Source organism: Gasterosteus aculeatus, chromosome 20, assembly GCF_964276395.1.
Source record: "Gasterosteus aculeatus chromosome 20, fGasAcu3.hap1.1, whole genome shotgun sequence".
Classification (NCBI taxonomy): Eukaryota; Metazoa; Chordata; class Actinopteri; order Perciformes; family Gasterosteidae; genus Gasterosteus; species Gasterosteus aculeatus.
Genome location: NC_135707.1, coordinates 18,947,791 through 18,964,140, shown reverse-complemented (window position 1 = coordinate 18,964,140; position 16,350 = coordinate 18,947,791). Strand labels below are relative to the sequence as shown.

At 45.2% G+C, this 16,350-nt stretch overlaps 2 protein-coding genes across 3 annotated transcripts; one reads left to right on the top strand and one right to left on the bottom strand.

The window, feature by feature from the left end:
- Positions 1–2: 2 nt before the first annotated feature.
- fbxo43 (F-box protein 43) lies at positions 3–4,071 on the bottom strand. Of its 2 annotated transcripts, none has more exons than XM_040165491.2 (6): positions 3,904–4,071; positions 2,454–3,302; positions 1,612–2,340; positions 1,276–1,378; positions 812–1,003; positions 3–617 (listed from the first exon to the last, which is right to left on the bottom strand). In XM_040165491.2, exons 2-6 carry the CDS (start codon positions 3,236–3,238, stop codon positions 369–371), a joined length of 2,058 nt encoding a protein of 685 aa, XP_040021425.2. In that variant the 5' UTR covers positions 3,239–3,302; positions 3,904–4,071; the 3' UTR covers positions 3–368. The 2 variants fall into 2 exon arrangements, with proteins under 2 accessions (XP_040021425.2, XP_077951729.1); XM_078095603.1 differs by having other exon boundaries at positions 948–1,003; positions 3,904–4,042.
- LOC120810696 (sperm-associated antigen 1) lies at positions 4,010–16,331 on the top strand. The gene is made up of 19 exons (XM_040165486.2): positions 4,010–4,148; positions 4,454–4,598; positions 4,803–4,962; positions 5,042–5,158; positions 5,230–5,300; positions 5,467–5,573; positions 5,693–5,798; positions 5,985–6,115; positions 6,333–6,439; positions 6,850–6,985; positions 7,834–8,277; positions 10,118–10,217; positions 10,613–10,765; positions 11,279–11,436; positions 12,276–12,417; positions 13,462–13,588; positions 13,739–13,903; positions 14,241–14,564; positions 14,693–16,331. Exons 1-19 carry the CDS (start codon positions 4,010–4,012, stop codon positions 14,819–14,821), a joined length of 2,961 nt encoding a protein of 986 aa, XP_040021420.1. The 3' UTR covers positions 14,822–16,331.
- Positions 16,332–16,350: the final 19 nt, after the last annotated feature.

Here is a 16,350-nt window from a genome sequence, read left to right as displayed (position 1 = left end):
TATAAAAGAAATCAAATTTATTTAAAAACTGCTCTGAAAACACATTGGTAAAAGCTGGATATTCGGGAAGAATTCAAAACATTTTGTACAGTGTACATGAAAAAAATGCAGAAAAATTCAGTCATTGTTCTGCCGGCAAGACTTCATATTCATAATTAAAAAAACACAAGAAATGTGTTGAAAAAGCAGTGAAAATACAGTAAAAGTACAAAACGGGCACAAATACATTGATAGGTAAGGAAGTTGCTGTCATGTTTGGGGTACTCGTCACTTTCCTTGTTGCTATGCTGTTCACCATTAGACAAAAAAAAATATAAAAAATAGAAGTGACCTCAGCATAACATGCAAGAATACAGTAGACTTTCTGCTCATAGTCTCCTCACATTTCGCTTGCTTTGTGCACTTCCTGGCAGAAGTATGTCCTTCTTGCGTCGGCCCACAGATTGGCTGCCACACTCTCTGGAGCCGTGGAAAGCACACAAGCAGGCCGTGCAGAACCGGAAATCACAGTCTGCTCTGCTGCACACGCCCTCCTGCTTCACTGAGTGACACCTCGCAGGATGCTGACATCGAGGGCATGGCTTGAGGCACTCATCGTTGAAGAGGGTCTGGGCAACCTGGCGATATAAAAATGTCAAATAAAAACCTCACGTAAATTAACTTTCTGCAGCAATTTCTACAGTACGATCAATTGCACCCCAATTAACCTCCACAAAAAAGCAATTAATGCTAAATATCATAGAATTGAGAATCATTAGACATCTATACAAAATTATACAACCGCAACGTGTCTAATCATTTTCAAACTCACTTCTAAAAATTTATCTCGTTTGCTGCTGCCTGATTTCAAGGCGCTGTGCTGGGATGGGGTTAAAGTGCTATTTCCTGACTTTGGGGTGCAGAAGCTGGAAGTTCTAGACTGAGCCTGAACCGTCTTCAGGGCCGACCTTTTGGGAAGAGAATGCCGTGTCTCTGCGTCAGGGACATGGACGGCACCACCGAGCTGTAAGACGACAACATCACAAACGCAACACATTTTAACATTCAGCTGCCGACTATTCAAATGTTACTTCAAATTGAATCAGAAACCTGCTGTTGTACTGGTCTAACAGATTACTTTCTGCAAGGCGTCTGCCTCAGGCGACCATCAGTGTCATAGCCAATGTTTTTAGAAAATACCTGCTTGAGAAGGACCTGAGTAAAGCCCGTATGCGTATAGACCCATTTTACATTGGCAAGGCATCAGGATAGTGTCTGATGTGGTAAATATCTTACCTCAATAGCAGCCTCCACATCACTCAGGTAGTTTTTTCTCCTAATACTAGCTCGCTTGTCTTGATGGATGATTTGATTCCATTCTTTGGACACTCGACCAAACCTGTACAATACAAATAATTGTATGTATGAGACCAATATTGCCATCCCTCATTGCACATTAAATAAGGGTTGCGTCCTTGACTGCTTTTAAAAGCTTTATCACGTTAATTTAAATGCTGCAGTCATTTCTGTTTAGTGAAGAACAAACTGAATCCAAAAATAGGAAAGCAGATAGGATTTGACTTTTAACAAGACTAATGACAGCTAAATGTGTTGAAAACATTAACTCCTTACATGTAGATGCTTTCAGAGGAGAGGTGGCTTAGGATGATGCAGAGGATGTGCCCCAGGTTCCTCTTCCTCAGCTCCGTGAGTATGTCTACCTTTCTCAGGCCCATCTTTCTGCCGATCAGCCCTGCCAGCGGCATGGTGGTCGTCAAGGTCACTGGGGTCTGAGCTAGCGCTTCAGTGGACTTCAGCTGCTCCTTTAGGCTTGGACTTTGGCCAACAAACATTCGGGAGTTGAGCTGGCACATGGCATGAATCAGCTGCAGAGCTGGAGTCAGAGAGAGATTGACAGGGGGTTCCCTGAGAGGCGTGGCATCCAGGTTAACAGGAGCCGTGTTTAGGGGAGTCAGGTTTTCTGGCCTGGCTGTAGTCGATCTTATTGGTGTGGCATCGTCTTGCCTTGCAAAGGTCCAACAATCGGATGTCATGCTATCACTACATATAGCAGAAAGGGCACTGTGAGAAAAAACCTCATCTGTAGAAAGGCTCTGACGGAGCTGCCTGTGCTTTCTCTCCGCTGGGTCTTCCTCGGACTGAGAGCCCCCTTCTTTAAGAGTAGAAAGCCTATTCTGACGCTGTAAACGGGAGCGCCGCCTTGCATCTGTCAGATTTGGAGTTTCAGGGTTTCCTCTGGAGGTAGACAGCAGCTCCAGGAATGAGCCATCATGGTCCACTGATGAGTCTTGGGATTTATCAAGGGTCAAGGAACCAAAGCCACTGTCTTCACACACAGACCTGTGACAGGGTTGGATGTGGGTTAAAGGAATTGTTTTGATACATAGAACACATTTTTTATTCAGCTGGGCAAATGTACCAAATTTAGAAAGTATTAAGCATGAAGCATGTACCTGATATATTTGGGTGTGCGTGAGGATGAGGGTGAGCACAAAGAACTTGCGCTGTCATATTGGTTATTTGAGACACTGCTGACCGGTGATTGAGAAGTTTCCTTAGATGGAGTAGGCAAGGATTCGACAAAGCTCGGAGTCTCGATATCAATTTGATCAGAGGCGGAAATGCTGTCGTTAAAATCTGCATCTGAGAGAGAGGCGCTTCCCTCAAAACTGCAAAGGTAACCGGAGTGTTGTTTGCCGTCTTCAAGAGTCGAGGTCCTCACTTGATTGAAGAGGAGACGGCGTTTCCTACCAGAGAGCTCCAAGTCAGGCTGCAATTTTAAAGTGTCTAGGGAGTCGAAGGATGCGTCGAGCCAGTGTTCAGACCGAACGCTGATGGAAGATTCAGTCTTTCTGCTACACGGGGATCGGGTGTGGTCAGCTTTGACATCTGTGGAGGGTTTGCACATTAGAAGTCTGTGTCGCATCAGGGCGTCTCTTTTGTAGACTTTAGGAGTTTCACACCAGCTGACCGCTGGTGGCCGCTGGAGACCCCTGGAGTCTTTGCACACATAGCTAACTGGCTCCCTGGTGCTCTCCTTGGGTGTGACAGACAGACAGATGTTCTCTTTAGGTGTTTCATTGAATTCCACTGGAGACAAAGAGCGACAGGAGTCCGCTCCACTGACGCTCTTTGGGCTGTGGAATAATCCAGAGAATCCACTGTCAGAGCAATCGTCATAACGATGCTGGCTTTTGCAGCTCTGGAGGTAGACGATGGATTCCGGAGTGCACTGCATTATCCTCCTCCCGTGTGCACGTTTCGTCCTACACTCCGTATTCTCCAAGTAGATGCCCACTGACCTGCACACAATGATAAAGTAGTTAGGGAGGTCCAGCATATCTGTGCAGCATAAAATGGTCCTGTCTGCTAACTAGTTTATTAAAGCTAGTTTAGATGTCGCCCGTATTTGCGAGGGCTTATTATTAATGTCGTGTCGGACTCGCATCGAGAAAAGAGATGAGCCAAGTGATAAAAGGACGTCGATAATATCTCCGTCGTGACAGTGTTTTATGGTAACTTAACGTTAGGTGACAGTTTTTTGGCCTAAAATTGTCAGCGGGTTCATCAGCAAACATTCGCAGCTGGTTCATCAGCGTTGCTACGCGAGGGCGTGTTTCCCATTTAAACCCCCCGCCGCGGACCCTCTGGTGCCGCCTTAAGGAGCAGCTGAGCCCGGCTAGCGAAGACTCAGATAAGGGTCAAGAATAGGGTGTTCCACCTAGTTTATACGTCTTAGATATATTTATTTTATGAGCAATTAGCTCGAGTTTGATCAACTGTCAAGTTATCAATAACTCCGCCTCCCAAAACACCAGCTAATGTTTAGACACATGCCGTTAATTTAACTAGCTATCCAGTCGTAAATTACAAACAAAACGTTTCATCATCAAAAGTACTTACCTATTAACTGCACAAACTGGGCTACGGCATGTGTCGCGTGGGAAACATAAATTCAGCCCGGCTCAGTTCCGCGCCTCGGCTTGCACCCTCGGCCACTGTTTGGTAAATGTTCATCTGCGGTCAACGAACAGCCACGTTTTCAAATTTGGAGCCACTCCGGGATAGGTCACGTGTTTCCGGTTCCAACTGCGACTTCTTTCCGCGTGTGGTTACCATAGTAACAGGAGTATCCAAACGAGCAGCAGGTAAAACTGTTCGTTTCATTTGATTTCACTAAGATAAATTAACATTATCCCGAGGAAAACGGACATTTCCTCAATGGAAATTGTGTCTTGACTTTTTGTTCATTCAAAAACATCGAGCAACCCGTGTTATTCGATCACCACTCATTGCGCGAGCGTTGTAGCTCATTTCACTTAACTTTAGTTAACGTTACCTAAGCTAACAGGTTTATTTGGGGTTAGCTGGCTTTAATTAACTTCTGCTAGAAAGAAAACCACACGGTCTGATTAACTGAGTAACGTTAAGCGGATACGGTTATTCTCCCCAGGTATGAGCAAAGATGCAACTTTCTCCCGAAATCAGCCCTTCGCCGTCGACTATGGCGGAAAGGTCCTTGTGGAGCATCTGGAATACGATTACATTGGAAAATGCAGGGATGTAAGATACCTGGAAATGATCCTGAGAGTACTTAGGTAAAAGCCACATGACTGGGTGTGAAGAGATAGAATTGTTTTCATGTTCATTAATTATTATCTTTCATCCCAGATAATTGAGATTTACATTACTTAGTACTGTAAATACATTACATACTAGCAACACAAACTGCAAAAATCGACTGACAAATTGGACTGAGCATAGATAGGTTTTCAGAAAATAACGTTTTACTTCTTATTAAGGTCCGGCGACGAGGGCATTTATCCTCATTTGATTGAGTTCTGTGAGAGTCACTTGGAGAAACTGGACCCCAGTAGTCGAGCGCTCAGGAAGGAGAACCCAGTGGCCACAGCAGCCAGCCTCCCCAGCGATGAGTGGAGCCAAATTGTTGAAGATTTGAAGGCACGCAACACATCTTAGATTTGATTTGATCCGTTCAATCAGCTCATCATTTTAAAATTAAATTCTTTGTTTATGACAGATGTGGCAAGAAGAAACCAAAAAGACGGAAACTTCCCTAAAGCAGATGTTTGATGAATTAGAGAATAAAAATATGCCACCTATAAGAGGTTCCTATTGCACCGTTCCTCTTCATCAGGTAAATATTGTCTTGAAAGATGTAATATGCATATTTATGTAATACTAAAATGGATTCTTATGTTGTTATAGACTTCAGTTCCAAAAGAAAAGTGGAATTCTTCCAAACGGACTCTGCCAAGAGATTATAGGGAATGGGACAAGTGAGTCAATTTGTCTCTACATTTGTCTTTTGTATCCAGACTATCCAGATCCACGCATTTCACTTTGTAAAAAAAATGCTCTATAGCTCAGCTTTTTTTATTACAATAATCCACAGTTGGACAGAAAATCTTCCTTCACCAAAATATATATTTTGCTCATTTCCAGTTTTGATGCTGAGGAAGAATGTGAAAGAATCGACAGGAATTTGATCAAAAGCAGTCCAGCTGTCAACACAAGACCTTTCAAAATCAAGACTGAAGTGGATGTTACATGTAATGTATTATGCGAAAAAGCTCACATACATTTTGTTGTGATAGTGATTGATTGTGTGTACTTATACTGTTCTTAGTATTGAGGGTTTGTGTCTCAAATGGGTCATCTCTGCATCCAGTGCTCACGGAACAGGAGAAGCTCCCTCTGGCAAATCGCGAAAAGGACAAAGGCAATGAAGCTTTCAGAGCAAACGACTACGAGGAGGCTGTTGCATACTATTCCAGGTCGGGCTCGTAAAACAACTCCATTATTATAACGAGCATTTCAGAGCTCCCAGGGGGATGTTTCCTGGTGGTTAATTAGACTCCTACACTCATTTAAGTCTGATTCCATTTATATTTACTGTGCCTCTCAGTGTTTGCCCATTATCATGAATGATGGTTTGTATTATTTTTGGCCTTCCATTACAGGAGCCTTTCCATTAAACCAACAGTGGCTGCGTTCAATAACAGAGCTCAGGCAGAGATCAAGCTAAAGCATTGGCACAATGCCATGAGCGACTGTCTGAGGGTACTCGAGCTGCAACCTGGGAATGTGAAAGGTTCTTTCCTTTTTTGTACAAAAATGAATCATTGATTTATAAAAATGCACATCAACAGAAGTGTGATTATAATGCAGGGATTAAATCATTTTTGAAAAGTATTTTTGTGAAGCCCCTTTGGGAATTTTTATACACTCCAACGTAACAGGACAGGAGTTGACTTTGGCTTCGGTGTATAACATCAGTACTGTGTACGTGATTTATTTTTCATGATCAGCCCTGCTACGCCGTGCAACCGTTTATAACCACATGGGCAACTTCCAAAGGGCTGCCGAGGACCTGAGGGTGGTGCTCCTGGAAGAGCCGCAGAATCCTGCAGCCATGGTAGGTGATTTTTGGTCCTTTAGGTGTCACTCCATCTGTGTGAGATCAGGCACTTGAAAACAGCTTGCAGTTGCTTTAATACATCACACATAGGCTTATAAAACTGCAATTAGACAATGGTGTATTTATTCAGTTGTTTTATCGCAAATGATAAGCTAGGGTGCATTTTCTTCATAGTCATTAACTATAGAGACATTGTTTATATGCCCATTAAATATGTATTAGGGATTTTAATGTACTGTAAGTGAATAGGGAGAGGATTTTCCTTTTACATGGCAAATCAAGCAATTCCCTGTAGCTGAGAGAAATGTGGTGCCTGTGGTGTCAGTCGTCACCTTTGCTGACTTAGGGAACAGAACTTGGGTTCCTGCTGTTGAACAATTCTAATTTTTCAATTATTTGTGGTTTAGCAACTTCTGTCCAAAACTGAGAAGAAGATGAAAAAAGATGAACCGGGGAAGCAATGTAAAGGCAAGACGATCCTCATCCAAGAAGTAGAAGAGGAAGAGGACTGCAATAGCGATGAGACAAAAGCAAAACAGACGGGTATGAATATATATATTTTTCGCGTCATGCATAAAGCAGTCTTCTGCAGTTGTTCAGCAGAAATAATATTTTTTATTTATTTATTTTTTAAGGCTGTGCATACAAAACCAGCCCCTTTTCACGACAGTCATACTGAGTGCAGCCGTGTCGGATCCCATTTACTTGGCTCCACAGATTACTCTGTCCAATGATACTTTCAGCAACCAATGTCAAATGAAAATTGAAGGAAAGGAATGAATTAACAATATATATATATATATTTCAAAGAGTTTATAAACAGTGCCGTAATTACTTAGTTTTGACACCAAAGTCAACTGAAAGATGTACTTTCCTGCTCTGAGCCTTTTACAAAACATAGAACTGTGACAGCAGTTCATGAGCAGAACAACAACACGTTTTCTGCTCATGTCTTATCATGTTCTCATTAAGTGGTTATAATAATCTACTACTATTACTTTAATCTCATCACAAAAGTATGGGATCTCTGCATTGCCTTTATGAGACTATTTCGACGCTTCACTGTAGTAGATGCGTGTGTATTTCTGACTGATTCAAACACAAGACGTTGGCAGGGCAGCGCCTTTCCCCCCGAACCCTCCCGTCCATAGATACATGTAAAGCCTTTATATGTATCTATGCTCCCGCCTGCTCGGGCTCAGCCATCCGGGTAACGTGACACGCTGTCCGGGCATGTGTGTGTTCTCCGCCCTGCCCCCACTCTGCTCTCACGCTTCGCCGTCTGAGCCTCTGTGAAGCGCCTCAATGTCACGTGAGTCTACCCCTCCCCCCGCTGTGATGTAACCGCTGACTCCTTCCTGTGGGTGTGCTCCCCCCCCCCCCCCTTCTAGCTCATCCGGTTGAACCCAGCCAGCCTGTGGGAGGGGAGGAGAGCTCAGCTGCTCCTGGTCGAAGGGAAGTCATGGGTAACGCTCAGAAGAAGCCCCACGGCAGAGGGGACAGGGGTCCTCACGGCGAGGCCGGCGCCCCCCACCATGGCCCCCGCAGGGGCAAAGGAGCCAGCGCGGACAAGTACCGAGCCGCGCACGACTCCGGGGAGAAGGCGGCCAACGGGACGGGCAAGCGGGGCTCCACAGCCTCGGTGCCGGCTGATCCGACCGGCGGCAGTAAGGAGAGCCATGCGGGGGGAGCTGTCAACCTGGATGCCCCGTGCGGAGCTCTGCCCCCCCCTCTCGCCCGGCTAAAGAACGAAGGGAACCTGCTGTTTAAAAATGGACAGTTTGCCGATGCGCTGGAGAAATATTCACAAGCCATTCAAGGCTACACGGAATCAGGTAGGGTCGCTGCTGCTGTTTGTTCCGCAGTCCAAGCTGGGGGGGGGGGGGTACATCCCTCACACGGTGTGTGTCATCCCAGTGTTAGAATGGAGGAAGTTTATAGTCACTGACAACAGCGTGTTATAAACAAGTGCTCCGCGGCTTAACGGATACCACTCTCACCCAACATGGATGGTTCTTTCTTTCTTTATGATGTGCAATCTTATAACTGTCCTATAACCGGCTCATGCAGCGTAAATCAAAGGTCACGACCTTGCAGTTATAAGGTTTGTGCTTCCATTTAGTTATTTTTGATGTCTCCCTGTGCAGGAAACCTATATGCATATATTATTAAAATATTCCTAAAGCAATGTTTTCCATGTGAGAAATAATACCTCAACAGAAATGACCTTCCAAGAAGCACCAGAGCACACGCAGTCTTGAAAAAAAGTTAAACAAAGGACATTTTGGCCCGTTTGTTTGTGCACCTATGCGTCAAAATGTGTCCGTCCTGTGTGTCGTACTCTGACAGTGTTTATGTTTCAGTGCTAAGCCTCACAGCTCAGGTCCATCCAGGTTACATGGCCGCTAACCACTCACGGTGAAATGAAATCTGTAGGACCACAAGCTATGATTTTCCCAGTGAGAGGGAGAAAGCAGGAGACTGATGGAGGAAGAGAAACTGCTGCCCGTGGAGCACACGCTCTCTGTCTATTTATGGGCTGCTATAATGTACCCCACTAGCCCCACTAGCCCCACTGCGCTGCTGGATGTGGGAGGCGACTGGACATGGTCCAAAGTCCTCCATCAACCGGCTAAAACGGACACCATTCAATAACGTATACATTCAACTTGTATTGTACGAGTCTATAAACTGCTTTAGGTCCTTTTTTGTACCTCAAACATACTACTACCCGAATGTCACAGTGCCCTGACTGAGAGGGAGCAGCCGCTGGGACATCACCCCCCCCTCCCTCACAGTGTCATCATTCATAATCTGATGAGATGGCACGCTGAGATGTATTTAGTGACGCAGAGGAATTAGCCTGCGTCAGTGACAGCCGTGGTGAAAAGGGAACCCCGCTGGGCCAGAGGAGAGAACAGGGATAAGCCCCGTGTGCAGTCTGCATCAGTGTGTGAGGATAAAAACACCCTAAAAGGGGGTTTGATGAGCTCTTCCCACGTGTTTTTAACCCTGCCGTGCTGCTGAGGTAAAACAGGCGGATATATTGGCTGGTATTAGTGGGAGAAGTAGGCCTGCTGACTGTTTAAGGTCCCAACATAGAGTTTAGGAGCTGTGATACATCCAGCCCCAAACCTCAAATTACACGTTTGGTTAAAAATATGCAAGTTGCTCAAACAAGAGGAATGGTGAGCGTGTGAAGACATGCGTGCGTAAATGCAGCTTTAAAGCTATTGCCATAGAAGACATTTCAGGTTAGTTTCTTACCATTCAAGTCTTCTTTCTAATGCTGGTTATTCATTTAGTCTTTACAGGACTCCACTACCTGACACACACACACACACACACACACACAAACACACACACATCGATATAAAGCAAGTGTCACGAGATATGGACTACATGGTAGATACTAAACCTACTAAACGGATGTCCTTGTTGAACAGTGCGCCCGTGTTTCTGTGTGTCAGGTCAGAACACTTCAAACTGATTCATCCTGAACATTATAAACTATTCATTGCACACACTAGTTTTCTAAAGCCATACATCTAAAACAGCCCCGAGTTCCTTAATAAAGCCCATTTAAAGGTTTGCCGCTCTTAACAGAGCTGCTGTTTCACTGTACGGATTGGTACACTACATCATGCTGTTTGTTGTGTCTCTTTGTCCACACAGGCATCGATAGTCCGGATGACTTATGTACTCTGTACTCTAACAGAGCGGCTTGTTACCTTAAAGATGGGAACAGTCAAGAGTGCATACAGGACTGCACAAGGTGAGACGCGTCATTCCCTGATCACATAATATGGTGTGAATATGTGGAGCAATGTTAGCTGTGAGTGTCGACCCACATTTTAGAAATCAATCATTTTCTGAGGGGATCAACCCCGAGGCCTTTTGTAAGGGATTGCAAGTAATCTCTTTAGAAGTTTTCTAAGCAGTAAACTCAGGATAACTTGTGACAGACCATGTGTATGATTGCTTAAGATTCAGATTCAAGAGAAACCAGGAAAAACTGAGTTGTGTGAAACTTTACACCAATACTACATGAGTACTACATACATGATAAGCACAAGAAGACTTCTGGTACTCTCAGACAGAGCATCTATAGCACAAGTAGCAGACTTGATCCTTTGCTCTCGTCTCATCGCATCTATTTATACCAACCAGAGCCCTGGAGCTCCAGTCATTCTCCCTCAAGCCCCTCCTGCGCCGGGCCATGGCTTACGAGTCCCTGGAGCGCTACCGGAAGGCCTACGTGGATTACAAGACCGTCCTGCAGATAGACTGCGGCGTGCAGGCCGCGCACGACAGCGTCAATAGGTATAAGCCTTCACCTCACGTATGTGCTGAGACGGAAGGGTGTTTAACGTCCCTTATCACATGACCCCGTCCCATTTTGCCTCACTTTTAGCTAAATATTCCATTGACCATAGCAGCTATTCCGATGACTGTGTGATGAAAGTGGATAGTATGGTACCCATGTTTTAAATCCTTTTCTATTCACTGGTATGACGTAATCAGCCTGTGACATAAGCAGAAGACAAAATTACCTCAAATCAAATGAACACACAGTGTCTAATCAGTGGCTTACAGGTTTAGCAGGTTTTCAAAGGCAGCTCCAGCTAATTATGGCTCTCAGAGTGCGTTGTGCTCTCTCTGTTATGCAATGGGAGACTTTGTATGTATGAAGACAATTTAACATTAAACTGCTTTAAAGGAAAAAGGAACAGCATGCATAAGTACATAAGATGTACTCAACATGTGAATATATTCCACTTGCTTGTGATTCCTTGTGTATCATTCATGAATTGACTGATCGGTGTCCTCCTCCAGAATCACCCGGCTGCTGATTGAGCAGGACGGCGCCGAGTGGCGGGAGCAACTTCCGGACATCCCCCTGGTCCCCCTGTCGGCTCAGCAGCACCGCAGAGAGGAGCCGCCAAGCGCAGAAGTCCTGCAGGCTCGAGCAGAGAAGGCAGCCATGGACACAGGTCTGCTCTTTAAAAGAAAGTCGTCAACACAATTGTTGAAGTGGTATCTCTCCCAAAACCCAGGATTGAACATTTGCACCGTCAATTCTGTGGAATATTGTTTGTGCTACAAAGTCTCGACTGGAACTTAATACAACATATGGACTCTTATATGTGACATGAGTGTAAGGTGGTGCTGTAGCTTCTGAAGCCCGTGTTGCTCCCTGGTGGTGCCTCTTTAAAGCCACAGGATTATTATTAGAATTTATATGAGGTAAATATCCATAGATTGGCTCCCAGTTGAAACCCACCGGGGTACCAGCACTGTACTGGCTGTGGACGGGGAAGCAGCAGAACGTACACCTAAAAGAAAGGCCCAGTTAAGGCAGCCACCATTAAGGCAAATAAATATTCAAAATATAGCATAGCATTTTTTATTCTGAGACATATTCCACATATTCCTCGGGGTTCGAGGAGAATATTAAAGGCATAATTTTTTATATAAGTGGACGTGTCACCTCTGTTCACCGTCGTTTTCCCACATTCCCAGGGCTGTTCTACAGGGTTTATTTTAAAAATCTAATGAAATAATACACCTGGCAGTTATTCCTCCCAGAAGGGGCAGATTGATTCGCCCGTAGTCCACTTCAGGCCTGATGCTGAGTCATGCAGCACATCTAGCTGGCACAGCGTTCCTTTAGGGATAAAAGCCTCAAGCCTTACAGCAGAGAACACCGGCATTTTTCTTGGAAATGAAGGGATGGTAAATTAACATAGGGTGTGTCAACGTGGATTTAGTGCTTCAACAGAAGGAGGGTTGGTCTTCATGTGAGTAATCGCCGCTTCCTTTTGTCTTCCAGAGAGGAAAGCAGAAGCGCGTTTCACGGCATTGAAGCAGGAGGGGAACGACTTTGTGAAGAAGGGCCAATACCAGGAGGCACTGGGAAAGTACAGCGAAAGCCTCAAGCTAAAGCCTGAAGAGTGCTCCATCTACACCAACAGGTGAGGCGCTGTGTCACGCTACAAACACAGACGCCTCTGTGGTCTTTTCCACTTTCGCTTCCTCATAGTCGTCATGGTCTATTTCGTAACAAAGCGGGAATGTGCGGACACACCCTGAAAAATGGCTTTTGGCTAAATACAAGCAGATGGAATAGTTGTCCGCGGCTGTCCTCTGCCAGGCGGGGCTTCGTCCCTGGGGCTGATCCCACCAGTCGTCAGTCTGTCAGCGGTCATAAATTAGCATTGTTGATTATTGTTGAGTAAGTCAGAGCTGCCTGCATCATCCCGTCTCCGTTTATAGAAGCTGGCACATCTCCAGGGACAGCAGGCTGAGTCTTGTGTGTGTGTGTGTGTGTTGATTGGTGCTTGCTGGGGTAAAGAGCCCTTATGTGAAGCCACACACACCTGCTTTGACTGAAAACACTGTAAACACATTTAAAGCTAGGGTTGGTAATCTCTAGATACAACGAGAATACGCTAGATAAAAAATAATTTATCCAAGAGTTCTCACAGATGTCAAGCTAGCAAGTGCTGAAAGGGGGGCGGGCAGCTGGGTAGACGGACAGGCAGCCCGTCCATTCATACCAGTCAGGCCTGGTGAAATGATCGGATTGGCTTGTGTAAGGATTCAAGGACTCTTCATGATGCAACAAAGGGAAGCACAACGCGATTTAGTGGAACAGGACAAACACAACGATGCAGGGATACATTCCTGTCGAGCATTCTTTGGACTCAGGTGCAGCTTAATCCAGTCCTACAGGCTTCAAAGGGCCTGGTTTTCTATCAGAGCAATCGATTAATTGATCCTCTGGCAGGATATATCACCCATAATACCAGAAATGTTTTCAAAGAGGTTCACTAGACCTTTCTTTGATGAAGAAAGCAGAACTATTAGAATAACCAATCCTTGTGTCATTTATTCCATGACCACAGCCGTTATTATGAAGTCTCAGCTGATCAGACTCATGATAGCGTGTAGTTGCGCATTGAATTAGCTGCTGGTGGCAAATATAAAAATCCCAAGTGACGTGTGCGTGTTTGCAGAGCCCTGTGCTACCTGAAGCTGGAGAGGTTTGCTGAAGCCAAGAAGGACTGTGACGCAGCACTGAGGGTGGAGCCAAACAATAAGAAGGCCTTCTACAGACGAGCCCTGGCTAATAAAGGCCTCAAGGTGAAGAGAGTTGCCCAGCGATCACTAATGCCAGAGGGGGAAATTGTTCATTTAATTAGGGGACAGGGTCAGGGGTCATTCCTTTAATACCACTTGCACATACATCTTGTTTGCTCCAATAAAGCTGTATATTCTCTGTCCCGCCAACAGGACTACTTGGCGTGCAGAGCCGACCTACAGGAGGTGCTGCAGCAGGATCCCAACGTGCAGGAGGCCGAGAAGGAGCTGGAGGAGGTCACTGTGCTACTTGGACAGAGTTTGGCCATCGCCGATGCTTCACTAGCCAAACCCAGAAAGACTGTCCCCATCACTGAGGTGGGTACCCACGGATCAGATGACGCGTGTGAAGGTGTTTGTTTAGTGGCCATAGTCACAAGGGCCTTGTTACAGCTCTCTCTCTCTCTCTCTAGTCTCAGACTAGAGGAATGTACCAAAACCAAATCATCTTTCAAAAAGAGGTATATTCTAAGGAGGAGGGATAATTAACCGAGGTTTGGCAGAATGTGGCCTCAGCTTAACGCCTGCCTGCCTCCTTCTGGCCTCTGCAAATCTGTCAGATTTAGTGTCTTCCCACGAACGCAGTGCGCACACAAAGTTGCAGTCTTTCCTCTAAAGCGCGTTTAACCCTCAATCGTGTCTCCGCCTTCCCAAGGTTGACGGAGACGAGGAAACGGCGAGCGTGTCCGTCTCTGGGGCCGGCCACAGAGGAGAGGCCGCCGCCATCAACCTCCGGCCGACCAACGCCTACGAGTTTGGCCAGGCTTTGAACACGGCTCGCTGCAGCGGAAACACGGCGGCCTGCGCCGACCTGCTGGCCTCCACGACCCCGGAGACGCTCCCCCAGCTCCTTAGTACCCAGCTGGATGGACACACCATCGGCTTCATCATGCAGGCGCTGGACTCCCACCTCCTGGAAAGAGACCCCAGCCTGGTGTACCAACACCTCAACCATCTGCACACCGCCAATAGGTTCTCGGTAAGACAGGATGTTGTGTCCAATTCATAGAAAGTTTTGAAATAGGATATTTTCATGGAAATAACCGTTTCATATATTTTTTGTGATTCCACTTCCTGTGGCGATAACCTGTGCTGTTTCTGGTCCAGCTTGTGTTGATGATGCTGGAGAAGGACGAGCGGAACCACATGACCCACCTGTTCGAGCGTCTGTCCGCCGTGCATAGCTCAGAGTTCACTAAGAACGATCTTCAGAATCTGGCCAACAAATACATCTGACTCGTGCGATTATTTGCTCCCCCGCTGCATGCGCCGCCGCGCTACTACAACTCCTGGATTCTATGCAAAGACTCTGCACAAGAACTGAGCACACAAAAAGCAGGAAGCTGCAGAATGTGTCCTGAAGCAATGCAGCAAACTGAGTCCCACTCACACGACCATCTGATCACTGTACATTTTCAGGGACGCCACAAGGAATATATTTTTCCCTCTAGAACGTTTTGCTATGCAAATTTAATTTTGTACCACCACTAACCATTTGCATTGTATAACAGCGGGACCGTATGGACCTTTCCCTTTACTGATAAATAGTCCAATGTACAATGTTATGCAATGACATTACTGAGCTCTGTTGTTCCGATCATAAGTTGATACTAGTCCTTTGCTGAATGAACTTTTGTCAGACACCACTAAGATCTGAAATAATATTCAGTGCACACTGAATACGAACTCCCCAAGGAACACGTGCTACAGAGTGAATACGTTTCAGAAGCATAAAGATAAAGAAACCATTCTATTATGCCCACATGTTCTCTGGGGGAGAAAGGCCTGCATGACGTCTTGTTGCTGTTCAGTGCAGTATGATAGTGGCACCGCTTGGACTGAAATCTACTGAATGTTGTAGGACAAAATACAATTTGTAACCTTACATGCATTAAATACTTTATTCAGCTATGCAGTTAGCAGATCTGGGTTCTAATGTCAAGGCACTCAAGGCTGGAGGATCAACATCAGAGTTTACCAAACTAGCCAGCGCACATCTGCAGGTCCACGGAAATTCAGCCGTGCAGATGTGCACACTGGAGAGAAGCATCTTTCCCAGATGTGTGCCTTAGAGTTCAGGCTAGGGGTTGGACTCTTGGTTGGGTATTTAATTCTCATTTTGGAGTGTGGAGATACTCCAGAAGAGGGTGTTTGTTTGTCCCTCAGTAGCTTTTATCAACATGTTTAATTGTTTGGATTTGTGCATCAGAAATCATATGTATTAAGTTACATGTGTAATTGTTTAAATTCTTCTGGAATGAATTTGCAGATTTAAGTTATTTGATGTGAAAGGGACAGTTCACCCCATAATTAGAAATACATTGGTTCTATCTGCAAAGCTATTAATGCACTATGGTGCCTGGTGTAGGTGTTTATCGACGTATAGAATAGTAAATAAAACCAAACATGCCAGTCACTCAATATGATCCACAGATGTGTGAGCAATTTCATGGCGTTTTTGATTTTGGGATGAACTGCCCTTTCTAAGTTTCTCATTTTTCCATTCCAGTCATCCAAACCTGTGTTTTCAAATGTTTTATCAATTCTACATGAATGTACCAAATGAAGTTCAGGGGGAGAAGTTCGGGGGCGAGAGGCAATAATTTCTCTTCAGCATTATACTCCTGCAGAGATGTAAAACAATTGTAGAGCATTCACAGAGGGCTATTCACTCAACTGGAAAAACATGCTTTCGTCTGTGCAGCGATGAAATCAAGTAGTTCATTAAAAATTTTAATTGAACACCGTAATTATTTACAGCACTT